Source organism: Ranitomeya variabilis, chromosome 2 (genome assembly GCF_051348905.1).
Source record: "Ranitomeya variabilis isolate aRanVar5 chromosome 2, aRanVar5.hap1, whole genome shotgun sequence".
NCBI classification, from domain to species: Eukaryota; Metazoa; Chordata; class Amphibia; order Anura; family Dendrobatidae; genus Ranitomeya; species Ranitomeya variabilis.
In genome coordinates, this window is record NC_135233.1 from 181,705,573 (window position 1) to 181,726,906 (window position 21,334).

General features: G+C 42.6%; 1 protein-coding gene across 5 annotated transcripts in view; it reads right to left on the reverse strand.

Moving 5' to 3' along the window:
* PDCD2 (programmed cell death 2) overlaps positions 1-21,334 on the reverse strand; it is a 119,677-nt gene that overhangs the window by 88,427 nt on the left and 9,916 nt on the right. For 4 of the 5 annotated variants that reach the window (XM_077283262.1, XM_077283259.1, XM_077283260.1 and 1 more), the window contains exon 2: positions 6,425-6,670. The exons of the other annotated variant lie outside the window; for it this stretch is intronic. In XM_077283262.1, the coding sequence (XP_077139377.1) occupies positions 6,425-6,670 (246 nt within the window). The remainder of the gene's footprint in view (positions 1-6,424; positions 6,671-21,334) is intronic. 5 annotated transcript variants of the gene reach the window in all.

Below are 21,334 nucleotides of genomic sequence, written 5' to 3' on the forward strand. Positions count from 1 at the left end.
ACTACCAGTTCTGAAGAGGGTGCGGTCCTTTCAGGCTCATTAAGGTTACGTTCACATTTGCGTTGTGCGCCGCGTCGGCGCCGCAACGCACAACGCAAACAAAAACGCAGCAAAACGCATGCACAACGCTGCGTTTTGCGCCGCATGCGTCATTTTTTTCATTGATTTTTGACGCAGCAAAAATGCAACTTGCTGCGTCCTCTGCGCCCGGACGCGGGCGCCACAGGGACGCATGCGGCGCAAAACGCAAGTGCGACGCATGTCCATGCGCCCCCATGTTAAATATAGGGGCGCATGACGCATGCGGCGCCCGACGCTGCGGCGCACACCGCAAATGTGAACGTAGCCTTACACGGTAGCAGTCCAAGCTCCCATCAAAGCCCTGCTACAATGTAAGGGGGACAAACAAACCAGGATCTCCATAGCAGCCCACTCAAACCCAACCTGACAAAATCATCAATCACAGCAGCTTGACAAAAGCCACAATCAGGAAGATGGTATACGAGGGCCAGTAGAGGTGTGTCTGTGACTGGAAGAACGATATCAGCATCTCACAGAAACTGACTATGTACGGAAAGACTACAGACTGACTCCATATCTGGAGAAACTCAGACCCCAGAAACCGCCAGATCCTGAGCTGGCATAGACTGAGTGCCCACAATCTGGCCGGCCGCCACAGACAGAGATACAAGCCCAGAGAGGACAGACTACCAGCACTGCGACCTGGAGGCCTTGGAGGATGAGATTCACTTCTTGCTACACTGCACCAAATATTCAGCAGTGAGGGACATTCCTTTCAGGAGACTATCTGATCTCTACCCAGATTTCAACTCCATGAAGGTTGAAGAGAAAACATATCCTGCTGGCAGAAGAGAGTGCAGTGGAGTTAGCAGCGAAGTATGTGAGCACATGCCATAGGCTGAGAAAAAGACAACTATGATATGCCATGGACTTCCTTAGCCCTCACCCTGGATGTGCCCCATCCGTTGTTCCTACAGTCCCCACCCATCATCCCCCATTCCCTACTATATATGTGCTTTGGCAAAACTAATGTTTATTTGGCCTTGCCAATAAAAGTTTCTTTGAATTTTTTTGTACACAAGAGATTATATACGCTGCTCAAAAAAAATAAAGAGAACACTTAAACACAATGTAACTCCAAATCAATCACACTTCTGTGAAAGCAACATGTCCAGTTATGAAGCATCGCCGATTGTGAATCAATTTCTCCTACTGTTGTGCAAATGGAACAGACAACAGGTAAACATGATAGGCAATAAGCAAAACAACTTATAAAAGTGGCGGCTCTGCAGAGGATGACTATAGACTATTTTTCTGTTCTCATCATTTTGGCTTTTTTTGGTCACCTTTAGATCTTCAGTTTTCGCTTTTTGCTCTTCTTCCCAGAGCCATAACTTAATTTTGTCATCAATAAAGCCATGACAGCTTGTTATTTGAGGGACGAGTTGTACTTTTGAATGACAACATTGGTTTTAATCATATAATGCATTGTAAAACAAAAACAAAATTCCAAGTGCGGTGAAATTGCAAAAAAAGTGCAAGCTTTTTTTTATTTTTTTTTTTTATTTACCATGTTGACTAAATGCTAATACGGACCTGGCATTATGATTCTACAGGTCAGCATAAGTACATAGATACCAAATATGTCTGGGTTCTTTTTTATTTAATTGATAAAAAAAAAAAAATAAGAAAAAAAAAATCAAATAAAAAAATCGCCATTTTCCAAAACCCATAGCGTCTTCATTATTCGGAATCCGGGGCTAGGTGGGGAGCTTACTTTTTATGTGCAGAGATTACTTTTTTTATTAATACCATTTTGAGGTACATAAGAGGTTTTGATCACGTTACTGCATTTTAATGCAATGTGGCGGTGACCAAAAAACATAATTCTGGAGTTTTGATCGTTACGCCATTTACCGAGCGGATTAATTTATATTTTGATAGACCAGACACTTCTGAACGTGGCGATACTAAACATATGTATTTAATTTTTTTTAAGTTGTCGTATTTTGAATGGGGGAAAAAGGAAGACTATATTATATACATGTATATATACATATACATACATACATACATACATACATACACATATACACAGTCATGGCCAAAAGTATTCACACCCCTGCAATTCTGTCAGATAATACTCAGTTTCTTCCTGAAAATGATTGCAAACACAAATTCTTTGTTATTATCTTCATTTAATTTGTCTTAAATGAAAAAACACAAAAAGAATTGTCCTAAAGTCAAATTGGATATAATTCGACACCAAACATAAAAAAGGGGGTGGACAAAAGTATTAGCACTGTTCGAAAAATCATGTGATGCTTCTCTAATTAGTGTAATTAAGGGTACCGTTACACTAAACGATTTACCAACGATCACGACCAGCGATACGACCTGGCCGTGATCGTTGGTAAGTCGTTGTGTGGTCGCTGGGGAGCTGTCACACAGACAGCTCTCCAGCGACCAACGATGTCGAAGTCCCCGGGTAACCAGGGTAAACATCGGGTTACTAAGCGCAGGGCCGCGCTTAGTAACCCGATGTTTACCCTGGTTACCATTGTAAATGTAAAAAACCCCAAACACTACATACTCACTTTCTGATGTCTGTCACGTCCCTCGCCGGCGGCTTCCCGCACTGACTGTCAGTGACGTCACCGCTGTGCTCTGCTTTTACTTTACGGCCGGCGCGGTCAGTGCGGGAAGCCGCCGGCGAGGGACGTGACAGGCACTGGAATGTGAGTATGGAGTTTTTTGGGTTTTTTTACATTTACAATGGTAACCAGGGTAAACATCAGGTTACTAAGCGCGGCCCTGCGCTTAGTAACCCGATGTTTTCCCTGGTTAATAGCGAACACATCGCTGGATCAGCATCACACACACCGATCCAGCGATGACAGTGGGAGATCCAGCGACGAAAGAAAGTTTCAAACGATCTGCTACAACGTACGATTCTCAGCGGGGTCCCTGATCGCTGCTGCGTGTCAGACACAGCGAGATCGTATGTATATCGCTGGAACGTCACGGATCGTACCGTCGTAGCGACCAAAGTGCCACTGTGAGACGGTACCCTTACAGCACCTGTAAATTACCTGTGGCACCTAACAGGTATTGGCAATAACTAAATCACACTTGCAGCCAGTTGACAAGGATTAAAGTTGACTCAACCTCTGTCCTTTGTCCTTGTGTGTACCACATTGAGCATGGAGAAAAGAAAGAAGACCAAAGACCTGTCTGAGGACTTAAGGTACCGTTACACTAAACGACTTACCAACGATCACGACCAGCGATACGACCTGGCCGTGATCGTTGGTAAGTCGTTGTGTGGTCGCTGGGGAGCGGTCACACAGACAGCTCTCTCCAGCGACCAACGATCAGGGGAACGACTTCGGCATCATTGAAACTGTCTTCAACGATGCTGAAGTCCCCCTGCAGCACCTGGGTAACCAGGGTAAACATCAGGTTACTAAGTGCAGGGCCGCGCTTAGTAACCCGATATTTACCCTGGTTACCATTGTAAAAGTAAAAAAAAAAAACAAAAAAAAACAAACAAACCACTACATACTCACATTCTGATGTCTGTCACGTCCCCCGCCAGCGTCCACAGGGTTAAAACTGCTTTCGGCAGGAGCGCTTGCTAATGCTGCGCTGCTGCCGAGAGCTTCCTGCACTGAATGTGTCAGCGCCGGCCGTAAAGCAGAGCACAGCGGTGACGTCACCGCTGTTACTGCCGACACTGACACATTCAGTGCAGGAAGCTCTCGGCAGCAGCGCAGCATTAGCAAGCGCTCCTGCCGAAAGCAGTTTTAACCCTGTGGACGCCGGGGGACGTGACAGACATCAGAATGTCAGTATGTAGTGGTTTTGGGTTTTTTTACTTTTACAATGGTAACCAGGGTAAATATCGGGTTACTAAGCGCGGCCCTGCACTTAGTAACCCGATGTTTACCCTTGTTACAAGTGAACACATCGCTGGATCGGCGTCACACACGCCGATCCAGCGATGACAGCGGGTGATCAGCGACGAAATAAAGTTCTGGACTTCTGGCTCCGACCAGCGATATCACAGCAGGATCCTGATCGCTGTTGCGTGTCAAACACAACGAGATCGCTATCCAGGATGCTGCAACGTCACGGATCGCTGTCGTTCTCGTTGGAAAGTTGCTCAGTGTGAAGGTACCTTTAGAAACCAACTTGTGAGGAAGCATGAGCAATCTCAAGGATACAAGTCCATCTCCAAAGACCTGAATATTCCTGTGTCTACCGTGCGTAGTGTTATCAAGAAGTTTAAAGCCCATGGCACTGTGGCTAACCTCCCTAGATGTGGACGGAAAAGAAAAATTGACAAGAGATTTCAACGCAAGATTGTGCGGATGTTGGATAAAGAACCGCGACTAACATCCAAACAAGTTCAAGCTGCCCTGCAGTCCGAGGTTACAACAGTGTCAACCCGTACTATCCGTCGGCGTCTGAATGAAAAGGGACTGTATGGTAGGAGACCCAGGAAGACCCCACTTCTTACCCCGAGACATAAAAAAGCCAGGCTGGAGTTTGCCAAAACTTAACTGAAAAAGCCTAAAACGTTTTGGAAGAATGTTCTCTGGTCAGAAGAGACAAAAGTAGAGCTTTTTGGGCAAAGGCATCAACATAGGAGTTTACAGGAGAAAAAAAGAGAGGCATTCAAAGAAAAGAACACGGTCCCTACAGTCAAACATGGCGGAGGTTCCCTGATGTTTTGGGGTTGCTTTGCTACCTCTGGCACTGGACTGCTTGACCGTGTGCATGGCATTATGAAGTCTGAAGACTACCAACAAATTTTGCAGCATAATGTAGTGCCCAGTGTGAGAAAGCTGCGTCTCCTTTAGAGGTAATGGGTCTTCCAGCAGGACAATGACCCACAACAAACTTCAAAAAGCACTAGAAAATGGTTTGAGAGAAAGCACTGGAGACTTCTAAGGTGGCCAGCAATGAGTCCAGACCTGAATCCCATAGAACACCTGTGGAGAGATCTAAAAATGGCAGTTTGGAGAAGGCACCCTTCAAATATCAGGGTCCTGAAGCAGTTTGCCAAAGAAGAATGGTCTAAAATTCCAGCAGAGCATTGTAAGAAACTCATTGGTGGTTACCGGAAGCGGTTGGTCGCAGTTATTTTGGCTAAAGGTTGTGCAACCAAGTATTAGGCTGAGGATGCCAATACTTTTGTGTGGCCCATTTTTGGAGTTTTGTGTGAAATGATCAATGTTTTGCTTTTTGCTTCATTCTCTTTTGTGTTGTTTCATTTAAGACAAATTAAATGAAGATAATAATACCAAAGAATTTGTGTTTGCAATCATTTTCAGGAAGAAACTGAGTATTATCTGACAGAATTGCAGGGGTGTCAATACTTTTGGCCATGACTGTGTGTGTGTGTGTGTGTGTATATATATATAATAAATATATATCACACACACATACATATATATATGTATATACACATACACACACACACACACACATATTGAACATACACACACACATATTGAACATACACACACACATATACGCACACTTTTTTTTTTTATTCACTTTTTTTAAACTTTCTTCAATAGTCTTCTTAGGAGACTTGAAGCTGCAATCTCCTAACCGCTTTTGCTACACGTAGCAGGCATTTAGCTTGTGAGCAGCCGTGATGTGACCCACAGCTGCTAGAAGCACATTACAGCTGATCAAATAATCCGTATATACCAAGCACCAGTTTTTACACAATAATACATCATACTCATTAATTCCTGTCCTTAACTTGGCTTTGTATATGTGCTATATTGTTATCCTCCCCTCCCCGCCCTCTACGTTTGGTCTTGTTTTTTTTGTATGTTTAGTGCTATGATATATTTGACTTTATTCTTAATTTTATTGTTAAAACTTATAATACAATATGCATAAAAGAAAAGCTATATATATCAATTTGCTCAGTCTTTTCTGCAGATCAGACTAAATTATGGTCAATAAGACAGGTTCCCTTTAAATGTATCATAGGAATGCTCAGAAATTGCACATTTCAAAAAATAATTGGCCCAATTCATCAAAGCTTTCAAGTCAGAAGCCTGGTGTGAAACATAAAAAGTTGCACAAATGTAGGCGCAATTTGGGGCTGCACCTACATTTTGATACTTCTGGTGTCTTCACACCTGTTTCTCCCAGCTCTGCCAAAATTCATGACAAGTGGAAGGAATTGGCTAGGCCATACATCTTACTCCAGCAGGGACTGGGGTATGATTCGTAGCAATGAACACATGGAAGTGCATGCCACTTGTCTGGCGCTCCTGATTCACAAACAGGTGCATACTTTCTCATGAATAAGGAGAATCTGACTACATCTAATTTCAATGTCAGATAAAATATGCCATACCAGTGTACAGCTTACCTAACACTTTACCACATAGCTGCTTGTGCTGAACCTTCCAATCCATCACCTGGTGCAGTCTGTCACAGTAATTCACCTTATGACATCTGGAGCAAGACTTGGGCCCCAGGCAGCCACACACCCTACACAGACTAAGACCACATTTCAATTGAAAGCTTTCAAGATGTTCTCCATGGGGTGGTGGAGAGTCTGGAGGTGGACCGTAAGAATAAGTGTCGTTTTTCCTTGGCAGCTGGTTTCTGAAAACTAGAAAAAAAAAAAAACACACACACACACAAAAAAACAAGGTTTAAATAGCAACGTACAAATATGAATTTCCTAAAGTTGCCCACATTTTTTAAATAATCTGATGTCAAATACATGAACCAAAATCTAAAAGGTGTAGTCTGAAGCACCCCTCCTCAATCACCGAAGATTTCATCCTTTTTATTTTTTAATTTTAAAAGCACCCCTGATTCTATACATGTGAAGAGGGTTTACATACAAAACACATATGTTACAACAAACAAAACAACAGTGACAGTCTGGTACAGAGGGGAGACTGGCCCCAGTGGCCTCACTGTTCTATCTCCACATGAGGCAAATGGAGATGTGGTTGGTTGATAGGGGTTGTGAGAGATTAGTACCTACAGTTTCCTCGATGCAGGGCAGACAGGACCAATGCTGTTCAGTGTCCGGAGAGATGATGCACACCAGGGATTGTGCAATCCAGACTTGTTTATTTGGAAATCTGGACATACAGCGTATAATCGGTAAGGCTATGTGCCCACGTTGCGAAATTGCCTGTGGAATTTTTTGTGTGGATTCTGCATCTCTTGGCAGAAAACGCAGGTGTGGATTTGATGCGTTTTTATGCGGATTTTGTGCAGATTTACTGAGGATTTTGTGCAGATTTCTTACGTTTTTTACCCCTGCGGAATTCTATAATGGAATGGGTACAAAAACGCTGCAGAGCCGCAAAAAAATAGTGACATGCTACTTCTTTTAATCCGCAGCGTTTCCACACGGAATTTTCCACACCATTAGCACAGGGTATTTTTTTCTCATTGATTTACATTTTACTGTAAATCACTTGCGGAACTGCGTTTCTGCACGGTAAAAAACGCTGCGGATCCGTAGGAAATCCGCAACATGTGCACATACCCTAACAGTACTTTCTCCTGAAATGCAGGTGTAGACAAGGTACAGCAAGATGAATCACTAAGTATGGCTGCAAGTGTGAGCAGCAAGAGGTCGAAAGACTGATGCCTTCCTTAACACGGTACAAGCGTGTCCTCTCACAAAAGCAAGTAAACAAAAAATTAAATGGCTGCCAGAGCAAGAGAAGACGTGACCCCTGAACCGGAAGACATGCCCACAAGAATTAATTAATTAATAACAAGCTGCTAAACGGAAAAAGCCCATTAGGTGGCAGCAGAGAAAAATATAAGAGCAGATATACACATCATGGAAACCACACAAAAACTGAAGAGCATAACTTACACGGAACAGCACACTCCCCGTCTGAAATTCCGTAAGGGATTTCACTATATTAATGTCCAACAACCTAGAAAATGAAACCAAACATGCATGTAATGCAACTTCAAACAAGACAAATTAATGTCTGAGTCAGTTCCTGAGATAATCCAAAGGACACCCATCTTCGGATCGGAGAAGCCGCACTAGGACAAACTATCTCCGACCAACTGTAATACAATGGACAAAGTACTAGTGCAGTGCTCTGTTCGACGTTTATCCTACCGGAATGTCGTCGATCAGTAGTACCAATACGAGCTCGTGGATTGGCCTCTGAAATGTCTTAGGTTCACCTTTCCTAAGGACCTTCAGCTCCACCTTCCAAGGGGTCTTGAGTTGATTATGGCAGAAACTTCAGCCAAAAGAGTAACCAAGGTCTCATGCGTAACTCTTGAAGAGTTTATGTCCATAAGCATAGAGTTCAAGATGTCGCGCGAGATCCCGATCTTTCTTTCCCAGGAACCTCCCATGTAAGAACTATGCAGAGGATTGAAGATCCAGGTGCAACCTCTTTCTGCCAGTTGATCCCAAATTGGCTTGATGTCAATATCCAGCTCTCGACATGCACCGATGAGATTGCTTCCGCGGTCGGACCTTAACTGTTTCGCTGGTCCTCCGATCGCTAGAAACCGCCGAAGAGCGTTTATCAGGCTGGATGTGTCCATAGATTCTATCACTTATATGTGAACGGCACGGACATTCATGCAAGTAAATAGTATGGCCCAACGTTTGCTGTTGGCATGACCTCCTCGAGTTCTGCATGCAGATACCATCCATGGCCCAAAGACGTCTAGGTATAATCATTCCCATTCGGTACTGAATACACTCTGCTAGACAAAGCATTATAAGGGACTCGCAGTGAGAAATGTCCTCAGGAGAGAGTGGTTTTGGCAGACGTGCACTGCCAACCATGACAGTCTTTGTCTCCATGTGAGTTGTGATAAGATCTCGTAATGTGGACTAACCTTGCGATAGTCTTGAGGAGTTTCATCCAATTGGAGAAGCGTTCAAAGCGCTGGCAACCGAGGCTGGAGGTTAGTTTAGCGTTTGTGGCCAGAGCACTGACCTCAGAGAGGACTTCTGGATCATCATCCGGATCCTGGATGCTGAAGGCTTCCTGGAAACATTCACTTCCCTTCTGTTTCAGCAGAATCTTTGGACCTGAAAGCCAATAAGAGTTAGCAAAATAATTTATAGACATAGGTCTAGTGGCATGGTCGTCTGAATTAAGTTCAGATGGGATATAGTGCCACTGTTCAGGTTTGGAAGATCATCTTATTCTCTCGATGCGGTTACTGACGTACACATAGAAGCGCCTTGTTTGGTTGTAGATGTAACCTAAGACGACTTTACTGTCACTGTAGTATTGTACGTCATCTATGTAAGTGTCCAGCTCATGTTGTATAAAGTCTGCGAGTTCTACTGCACGCACGGTCCCACAGAGTTCAAGCCTGGGAATAGTGTGGTCAGGCTTGGGAGCCAACTTAGCCTTGCAGAAAACAAACCCAACATGATCTCGATTGTCGGATCCCGTCACCTTCAGGTAGACAAGAGCTGCAATGGCCTCCGTGGATGCATCCGAGAACACATGGAGTTCCGTCCTAGTGCTAGCAGCAAGTGAGATTCTGGCGTAGCATCTTGGTATGTGGATTTAATCCAAGGCACACAAAGACTTGCCATGTTTCCCATTTTGGTTCCTTATCAGGAGGGAGTGGGGCATCCCAGTCCTTGACGGTTTCGGAAAGCTGTCTCAGAAGGGACTTACCTTGTATGGTAATTGGTGCTACGAATCCCAGTAGATCGTATAATCTATTTACCACTGACAGGACACCACGTTTAGTCAATGGTTTGTCTGCACAGTTGGAAACAGAAGGCGTCGGCCGACAGGTTCCACCTCAGGCCTAAGCTTCTCTGCACAGGCCGACCGTCTGATCCCAGATCTATGTCCTTGAATCCAGGTGCGTGGTCACTTGACTCAAAGGCTCTCATGACAGCCGGGCTAAGCAGTCTAAGCTTGGCTCGGTACAGCATACCTTGGGTCCTTTTAAGTAGGCCGATTGCCACTTCTTCTGTGGGTAGAGATTTTAGTCCTCCATCTACGTAGAAGACTTTCTCTACAAAGTCTCTGGCATCTGTTCCATACTCAGACTCTCCTTCTAATGCAGTTCTAGGTTGCCACTGCGGGTGAAGGGCTGTTCCCGAATACGTGCACCCTCATACTCCATCTCTTTGCTGGGGTCATTGTCCTATGAAACAGTGAACATCTGTTCAATGTCGGCGGTAATTGCAATGGGCTCTTTCCTGAACCTCATTAACACTCCTACTAGGAGGTTTGTCAGATTAGAACCTGTGAGGAGGACATCATTGAGAGATACGCCTTGATGTTTGGCGCTTGAATCAAAGACAACTCTTTCCGTGGGTGATATACTCCAAATGAGGGCAAGTACCAGCACTCTTCCTTTTCCTTTAAGGGAGGCGTTGGCTCTGCATGGTTGTTATGGAAGATTTTGTCCATAAAGGTGACGATGTGTTCTTTCATCTCCGGTTTATTGCCTAGTGTGCGCTGGAGAGAGTTGAATCTGGACATGGCTTGTTCGCGATTGTTCGGGAGCCTTACACTGGTAGCTCGGAAGGGTAGGGTAAAAACCCAGTGATTAGTCTCCATAAGGAACTCATTGTCCATTATCCTGACGAATTACTTGTCTTTCATAGACGGGGTTACCTCATTATAATTAGCCCCTGGGTGGCACCACTACTCACAATATTAGCAACTACAGCATTTACAAGGTAATGAGAGGGTCGGACAACAGCACCCCGAAATTTTATCACCAAGAGCTGATGGTAGTCTTGGCAGCAGGAGGACACTTAACATCCAGGTATGCCAGGATAAACCCAACCAGAAGCAAGGTCTAAAAGATTTTCTGTCAGCGATCAGAGAAATAATATACATACACACACACACCGTACTTTTCAGAGTATGACGGCACGTGCCCACGATCAGGAATAGCAGCATTTTGGAAAACGATGTGTTGCACAGTGGTGCATTCTTCGAGCTGCAGCATGTCAATTTCTGTTGCGGAGACGATAGTCTGCGCAGCTGAAATTTCCACAATAGGTATGTAGTGGCTGCAGTAAATCTTACCTCTGTAGTTGGAACGCAGCACTTTGGAAGCAAAAAAAATATGCTGCGCCCAATGTGCTACTGCTTCCTGATTGTGGGAATGTAGCCCAAGTTGAACTTTTTCCATCCAAAACTTTGTAGGAAAGTGGGTGGGTGCGTCATGGTGTAAGGAGGTGGCGGAGGAGATGACTTCTTTGTCTCCTCTCTTTTCTATGTGCTGGATTCGTGCACTTTATGTGGTACCCAGAGGGTGTACCCGTGTATTAAAGCCGTGTGGTAAACTGTCTATGTTTATTATTGATGTGCTATGTTTGCATTGTTTTACTGTGTTGATTTCCGTTTAATAACACTGGTCAACGCAATTTTTCTGGCAAAAGGTTTTAAAACATATTTTAAGTCAATTTTGGCTGCAGATTACGAATATGAACTCCTTTTTTGGCTAAAATTACTCCTAATGTTTTATGATAAAGACACATGATTTTCGGTACTACATTTTGTATATTTTTAATCAAGGAATAGCAAAGATTACAAAGTCTATGTACAGCAAATCAAATATACTTACAGAATTAAACTACAAAATATAAAAACACATATATATGGCACACAGATGAATGACAAATGGCAGTTATTTGAACTTTTTCTTGGCTGATCTGTGATGTACAGCTTCTGGGTTGTCTCTCATCAAGCTCCAGCAATAGTCAGCCATCATATGCAAGTCCCACCGGCCTTGATACCGTTCTTCCATTGTTTTAATGTCCTGATGAAAACGCTCCCCCTTGTTCCTCGCTCACATCCCCAAGGTTCTCTGAAAAAAAGTCCAAATGGCTGTGTAAATAGTGAATCTTGATACTCATTCTACATCCAAGACTTTGCAGACTCATTAGTAGCTCTTCCACAATCTCTTCACAGTTGTCTGCTTTCTTGTCTGCTTTCTTATTCCCTAGAAAATTCTGCACCACATTACAAAATGCATTCCAAGCTCTTCGGTCTCATTCATTGATGTGATAAAATTTGGGTCTCTCATAAGTGTTCTTATTTGAGGTCCATCAAATATTCCAGCCTTTTTCTTCTCTTCACTAAGACCAGGAAAAGTTGAACAATATATAGTTAAAGCATTCTCCACTGTGATTGAGAGCTTTGACGAACTGCTTCATCAATCCAAGTTTTATGTGTAAGGGAGGAAAGACAATGTCCTTCCTATCCACTAGAGGATCATGGATGACATTCTTATCGCCAGATGCCAAACTCTGTCGCTGAGGCCATTCAGTTTTCACCCAATGCTCTGCTGTAGCTCTACTGTCCCAGTAGCACAGAAAACAAGGGTGTTATCATAACAAATGGGAATTATGCATGTTCAAAGAAAACAAAGATATTCTCATATTTATTGGGAGACTAAACAAAAACTAAATTTACCTTAGTGAACCGTATAAATCGGCACTTTTCATACACTACTTATATTTATCATGGAATTCATGAAAATGGGTAATATATACCTATAGCGCAAAAACGTGATGTGATAGAGAAATTATAAGATAAGATTTGAATTCAGCACCCTCAAATTAGTCTAAAACTGTTCTTAAGGTCCATGCCAGAATTTTTTCAGAAAGTTCCTGCTCCTGATTCGGTGCCGGGGCAGGATTGCCCAGGGCGGCGCTCAGCCACGACTGGGAGCTTGTCAGACCCCTGGAGTGGACAGTGTGTGTTGCTCTGGACCCCCAGGCAGTGGAATTGGGCACCTGAATAAGCAGCAGGTACAAATACCACCAGGGTCAAATTATCTCAAAGCAAAGTGGCAATAAAACTTCACTTTTAATAGAAATATTAAAACAATTTCCTAAAAAAATACAGCGCAAATTGTGCAGCGCCTCACAACCAAAACAAATGTAAGAATTAGTCAGTACTGACCAACAAATAGAATCATTCAAATCCTGGCAGATAGACTATAGATACAAGAATATATACTCCATACCATCATATATAAATATCACAGGAGTGATACACCATTAGGCATTGAAACAAAGTAGCCATCAGTAATGTAAGATGAGGAACAATCTCACCCAGTCGAGAAGGAGACTGCTAATTCAAACTATAAAAAGGCATATTAAGTACGCTACTTAAGACAAGCCGCTGCATGGGATGTACCATCGACAGATAATGGAGGTGGCTGACATGGAGAAATCCTACAAATGGCTGGAGAAAGCTGGACTCTGAGAAAGCACAGAGGCACTCAATCATAGCGGCACAAGAGCAAGCACTAAGTACCAGATCCATAGAAGCAGGAATCTACCACAAAAGACAAGACCCAAGGTGCAGACTATGCAAAGAAACCTCAAAAAACGTCCAACACATAGTGGCAGGATGCAAACTGCAAGCAGGAACAGTGTATACCGAACGCCACAACCAAGCAGCGGAATTGTATACAGGAACATCTGAACAACATATAGGCTAAGTCCCCCTAGGTCCAAGTAGAAGACCCCAAAAAAAGTGGCGGAGAATGAAAGGGCTAAAATCCTGTGGGACTTCAAGATCCAGAAGGATAAGCAGGTGTTGGCTAACCAACCAGACATTGTGATAGTAGACAAGGATCAGAAGACAGCAATGATAATAGATGTGGCACTGCCAAGTGACAGCAACATCAGAAAGAAGGACTATGAGAAGCTGGAGAAATACCAGGAGAACTGGAGATGTGGGAGGTGAAGGCAACAGTGATTTTAGTGGTGATAGGAGCACTTGGAGCAGTGACCCCCTAAGTTTTTTTTTTAATCTATCTAGGTCTAGATATATAGATCAATATAGATAGACACACACACACATATATTGTGTCACATCATACTCACCTGCTCCCGGCACGGTCTCTGCACTTCCCTGCTTCTCCGATGGTCTCCGGCGCCCGCAGCTCTTCCAGTGTTCAGCGGTCACGTGGTACCGCTATATGGACGCGACTCCACTCCCATACACTGTGTTCCAAATTATTATGCAAATAATATTTCCTCATATTTTCTCTAAATTACCTATCTGAATTGCAGTCATTGTTATTTTCCAGTCATCTACTATTCTAGTATAATTGCAATGTTTTCGAACAAACTGCCTATGAAAACAGTATCTTTTTAAAAAAAAATAAACACTCAAAATGCATGTTCCAAATTATTATGCACAGCGGAGTTTCAACCTTTTTTTTTATATTTTGAACAAAAAAATGGTCAATTGTGAAGTTATAAGCATTATCAGCTTATTACAAATTGAAATCAAACAGTTTTCAAGTGAAAACTTTATTCTAGGTGATGTTACATTTGCACATAGGACCCCTTGTTCGAAAGAAGCTTCTGAACTCTCTCGTCCATTGAATTTGTCAGTTTTTGGATGGTTTCTGCTTCAATTGTTTTGCATGTGGACAGAATACCCTCCCAGAGCTGTTGCTTAGATGTGAACTGCCTCCCGCCATCATAGACACTCCTTTTGATGATGCTCCAGAGGTTCTCAATGGGGTTGAGGTCAGGGGAAGACGGTGGCCACACCATAAGTTTGTCCTCTGTTATGCCCATAGCAGCCAGAGATGCAGATGTGTTTTTTGCAGCATGAGACGGTGCATTATCATGCATGAAAATGATCTTGCTGCGGAAAGCACGGTTCTTCCTCTTGAACCATGGCAGGAAGTGTTGTTTTAGAAACTCCACATAGATTATGGAGTTCATCTTTACCCCTTCAGGGATCATAAAGGGGCCGACAATCTCTCTCCCCATGATTCCAGCCCAAAACATTACTCCACCTCCTCCTTGTTGGCGCCTTAGCCCTGTTTTCATGGGGTGTCCATCAACCAGCCATATACTAAACTCAGAAATAATCATAAACACAGGAGAGATCAAGAGTTTTTTTACGTATAAAAGTATATATTTATTATTACATATAATATTTAACAAATATTCATTTATTATAAAGACAATATGTCAGTATGAAAAACAGAAATGATCCAAACAAGGTGATAACGCAAAAACGCGATCACAAGCAGTAAGCCAACAATGTGAATAGGTTCCAGATTAATCTACCAACAATGGGTGTATACAAACTAACACAACAAATCCTGTGTTAGTTAATTAAAGGTGTGACACAAGTTTGGATAAAAATAGTCCAAACCACGCTGATCTAAGTAACAGCGATGATCTAACAATTAGCCACTTCACACCTAACATTTACAATGGAACCACACATAGAATAAGACAATACAAAAGGTTATTTACCCATATTGTAAGCGTGTTAGCCCAGCAGGTGATCGCTCTCCCGACGCGCGTTTCGCAAGACAAGGTCTCGCTTCCTCAAGGGGCGTGGTCTTACAGGGGTGAGCGTCAGTGTTAAATAGTACCGTGATCCGGTCACATGGGAAGAGACCGGCAAATAGCATGACGCGTGTGATCAAAAAAATGAATGCCGTTCCCGGACTCTCAGCCGCCAATCAGCGATCCCCATGCACCTGTCGGGAGCAGCGGCCAGCGCCAAGCCGCATACCGCCCGGCAGGCAACAGGAGAAAACCTCATGACGGCATGGAGACCGACAACGGAAAAATCATGCAGAAAGCAGGGGCGATCGGCTCATATTGACAATGCTTCAATGAATATATACATAATATTTAAAAACATAATCGGAGAATATAGGCAGCTACAAATTGATTAAAGTGAATAGTGAATAAATAACAAACACACATATACAAAGTAAAATAATCATTCATTAATATAATATATAAGACAATACAATGTAAAAGAGAGCACAGAATTGATCATAAATATGAGGATAAAATTATATATATATATATATTTTACATAGTGGGACATGTGATATTACAATAAAGTGAATTGATCATATACCTATAACCAAATACGGGATGGTATATATAAAACAACAAAGATACCATATACATTAAAGTGCAAAAAGAGACTCATGAATATGAGTCAACATATGTGCTGGGTATAAAATATTGATGGACGTGATCATCTTGGTGAAGGACAGTTGATAAACGTAATCAATTGCATGCCATAAATACTCCACGATCTCAATAAATCTACACAAAAAAATAAATATATGAATAAAAGAAAACAATGAATAAAAACATAAAAACAAGAACGCCACAAATAAGACCAACAGAAAAAACTTGTCTGCTGCTATGACAAGGCATTTTTGCAGCTGCTCTTTTAACCTTACGCAATTGCCTGTTGGAAAGAGTCCTCAATTTTTCCTTATCAGCACGCACACGTGTGTGCTGGGAATCAGCTACATACTTCTTGATTGTGCGATGATCACGATGAAGTATCTTGGCAATGTTGATTGTAGTCATGCCTTGACCTAAGTACTCCACAATTTGTTGCTTCTCAGCAGCCGACACATCCTTTTTCTTTCCCATTTTGGCAGAAAATGTAGGCTGCTTAATAATGTGGAACAGCCTTCTTAAGTAGTCTTGCCTTTATTTAGACACAGCTGCCAAACTAATTTGCACAGGTATCTGCAATTGCTTTCAGTGATATAAAGAGCCCTGACACACATCACAATCAATGAGTTTAAATGACAAACAAAAAAATTCTAACCTTATCACTCCTAAACTCTTTGTGCACAATAATTTTGAACACCGTGTAGGCGTGGCACTCATATTCATTACTTTACTGAGCGGTACCATGTTTCCACTGACCATGAACAAGCTGCCAGCGCGCGCCAGAGACCATTGGAGAAGCAGAGACATACAGAAAGACCGCGCCAGGAAGGAAGGGGGGGGGGGAAGAGTATGAGGGGGAGGGTGAGCCATGTGATATTCAACTATTCACTGTTCCACCGCCGCTCTGTCTTCCAAGTCCTCTAGCTGTGAGGCACGCGGTGTTGGAACGGGGACAAGTGAATATCGCAAGTGCCGGGAGCCTGAGCCAGCGGCGACTCTGGCACCTGGCCCCCAGCGCCGAGGGAGATTGCCTTGCGCAGGCGTGTACTCCGGAGGACAGAGAATGAACTTCAATTCAATATTGCGGCCAGCATGCAGCCAGCGGGTAAGGAAAGGGTAAATCAAACACTCGAAAACCCCGCCCATATAACCCCAAACTGGTCCCACCAAATTCAGGTGACAGGTTCCCTTTAAGTCGCAGCAGCATACCTTGCATATTATTCCATGGAGCATCTTATGGGGCAATCAACCTCTGTGTAGCATTATATGGGCCATAATATTCTATGGAGCATCTTATGGGGCCATCATTAACCTTTCATGCAGCATTATATGGGGCATATTTTAATATGGAGCATCTTATGGGGCCCATCACAAACTTTATGGAGCATTATATGTGGCTCCTGATCCAATATAGATATTCAAAAACACTTAACTTACTGATCCCTCAATTAATTTTACCTGTACTGGTATCTATTTTTACTTTTGAAATTTACCAGTAGCAGCTGCATTTCCCACCCTAGGCTTATACTCGAGTCACTAAGTTTTCCCAGTTTTTTGTGGCAAAATTAGGGGTCTCGGGTATGTATGTATATATATATATATATATATATATATATATATATATATATATATATATATATATATATATATATATATATATATATATATATATATATATATATATATATATATATATACACACACACATACATATATATATACACACACACATATATTCGACTATATATATATATATATATATATATATATATATTTCATTACAGACCAAAAGTTTGGACACACCTCATTTAAAGATTATTCTGTATTTTCATGACTATGAAAATTATACATTCGCACTGAAGGCATCAAAGCTATGAATTAACACATGTGGAATTATATACTTAACAAAAAAGTGTGAAACAACTGAAAATATGTCTTATATTCTAGGTTCTTCAAAGTAGCCACCTTTTGCTTTGATGACTGCTTTGCACACTCTTGGCATTCTCTTGATGAGCTTCAAGAGGTAGTCACCGGGAATGGTCTTCCAACAATCTTGACGGAGTTCCCAGAGATGCTTAGTAGTGATGAGCGAATATACTCGTTACTCGAGATTTCTCAAGCATGCTCGGGGGTCCTCCAAGTAGTTTTTAGTGCTCAGAGATTTAGTTTTTCTTGCCACAGCCAAATGATTTACATCTGTTAGCCAGCATAAGTACATGTGGGGGTTGCCTAGCAACCAGGCACCTCTCTGAAAGTTGCGCGGGAACCCACGCCATTTTTTTATTTTTTAGATTAAACAGATATTGCGAGAAACACACACGAGTCTCGTAGCTTAATAACAGGCACTGCCGCCGGCACTTGAGACAGGAGTGTGCGGCTGCATGTATTTCTATGCAGCTGAACGCTCCGGTCCAAGTGCCGGCAGAAGTGACGGGAACTGATGTGAGAGAGTCATGAGAGTTTCTCGAGGAGAAAGAGAGACTTTAACTATGTACCATTTTACTACGTTTATTACTAAACATCGGGCTTGGTATTAGCTATCGATCTATAGAGCTATCTATTATCTCTCTATAAATCTATTATTTATCTTTCAGTGTGTAAACATTATTCTTCCAGTAGCATGTAAATGAAGAGGTTGGACAAGAAATGATATCACAATTCTTTTTTTTTTTGTTAAATAATAGATCTTTATTTAGCTTTCAAAAACGCATACAAATCTGCATAAAAAAAGAACATGAAAATCCGCACGGATTTTTACCTGAGTTTTCTGCCAAGAGATGCAGAATCTGTGCAGAATCCACAGGCAAATCTGCACGGTGTGCACATAGCCTTACAGAGGCTATGTACTACTGTGAAGGACTAAATTAAGAAAAATTAAAGCTGGCTTCATTTTTTGCTTTTCGACTCCATCTTGCTGTTTTGAGATAAATTCTGTTACTAGGCTAAAGTTCATAGTTGTTATGAGACCTTGATTGTTTTAACCTGAACAAGATATGAGACTGAGGGTGTACTGTTCTACGAGACCTTGACGTACAGGCTATTATGTTATTTTCCTATGTCACGTAGACACGGCCATATATGTAGTTTCCAGTTTTCCTGCATTCTTATAGGTTAAGAACTATGAGCGTGTTCTTAAGTTAATTGGCTGAAGTATAATCTGCAAAAATGATAAAAGATGACACAGTAAACGGGAATAGGGATTTGACGTTGATCCCCCCCAAACAGAGACATGTCTCAGTCTGGTCATTCTCAGTTGCGGGCAACGCCCTGTGGATCAATTTGGAAATCACTGAGTCAACCGTGAAGGGTCACTTCAGATCCTCCCCCAACAGCTTGGTGCCCAACGTGGGGGCCCCCAACAGGAACGCTTCTGCCCTCCCGGAGGACAAGACAAAGGACCCTCGAACCGGACTCAGGCACTGGAAATTGGGACTGATTATCCCCCACGACAACCATGGTAAGTTGGCAGTTATACTGTTCAGACTGACCGTTTGGTGTAGTTTTCCTGTGTTTGTTGCTGCAAAGAGGATCTGAGGTTGTCCCCGGTAGTGGGGTGATTCTTGGGTGGAATCACATAGAGGTGTAGTTCTGTTGGGGGCCCAGTGTTCGAACCGTACCTCATAACCTCATAAGGGACGTACACCCCAGATTGACCAGCGATTGTAATTCTCTTTCTAGTCAAAATATCCTGAAATCCTGATCACCGTTAGAACCAGGCGCGGTGAGGTGATTGAAGATTGGGTATGATACGTAACTCAGGAATATCTATATATATAATTGTCTAAGGGTTTTTCCATCTGTCTGTCTGTCCTGGAAATCCCGCGTCTCTGATTGAAGTCATATGCAGATATGGTGTCCCAGAAGTTGTTGAAAGTGACCAAGGCCCGGCCTTTTCTTTTCATGTGTATCAGGAGGTTCTGAATGCTTGGATCCACTGTAGCCCTCCATACTCTGTACCATCCACAATCCAGTGGGAAAGTTGAGAGGCTGAACGGCACACTGAAGGGACAATTGATCAAAATGATGCAGGAGACTACGGCTCCATGGCCAGAGCTCTTACCCATTGTACTGTACCACATTCTTACTACCCCTATTGCAAAATATGGCCTGTCCCCATATGAGATAGTTTGGTGCCAGGCCCCCAGTTGCAAATTTCCAGCCTCAGCAGTTAACAGAAGAAACTGACCGTGCTGTTCAATATGTTATTCAAGTTAGTAAAAATCTTGCTAACACCCATGCTCTAGTTTCTTCTTCTAGATTCAGCAGAAACCGACACTTGTCAACTTGAAGCCTGGTGATTTTGTGGTCGTGAAAAGGCATATCAGAAAACACGGCCTGGAACCCTTGTATGACGGTCCTTACCAAGTCCTCCTCATCACTCCTACGTCAGTAAAGCTTCCGGAAGGCCGACATGGATTCACACATCGCACTGCAAGCTGGTTAAACAGACTAGTGGCAGATAAAGGGGCATATTGTTTAATACTACTGTTGCTGTCCAAAACCAACTTATCATAGTCACTAATCAACATACTATAGTACTGGATTACTTAACAGCAGCACAGGATGGTATGTGTCAGGTTATTGGACCCGCTTGCTGTCATTACATAGATTCCAATGGCAACTAATGATGATACCAAAAGCGTCGTCACCCCTGCTCTTCTCTACACCGATTTCACAAAGTTACCTGATGAAGATGTTGAAGCCAAAAGTGCATGGCTACCTTCAAAAGATCTACTCCACTGTCACCAAAAATTGTTATCCGTAAATTGTAGCATACAGGGGGGATGGGTACGCCCCAACAGCCATGGCTGGTAACATGGCACCAGTCATGTCAAGACCAGTACCCCTCGAGCTTATAGCTCGGGATAGTACCTCTGATGCTGCATATTAGTTAACAAAATTTATCTAGGGGGTATTGTGAAGGACTAAATTAAGAAAAATTAAATCTGGCTTCATTTTGTGCTGTTTCAACCTGAACAAGATATGAGACTGAGGGTGTATTGTTCTACGAGACCTTGATGTACAGGCTGTTATGTTATTTTCCTATGTCACGTAGACACGGCCATATATGTAGTTTCCAGTTTTCCTGCATTCTTATAGGTTAAGAACTGTGAGCGTGTTCTTATGTTAATTGGCTGAAGTATATTCTGCAAAAATTATAAAAGATGACACAATAAACGGGAATAGGGATTTGACGTTGATCCCCCCAAACAGAGACATGTTCTCCGTCTGGTCATTCTCAGTTGCCGGCAACGCCCTGTGGATTAATTTGGAAATCACTGAGTCAACCGTGAAGGGTCACTGCAGATCCTCCCCCAACACTACCAGTACCGTGATGATGACAGAGCTGAGTAGGGA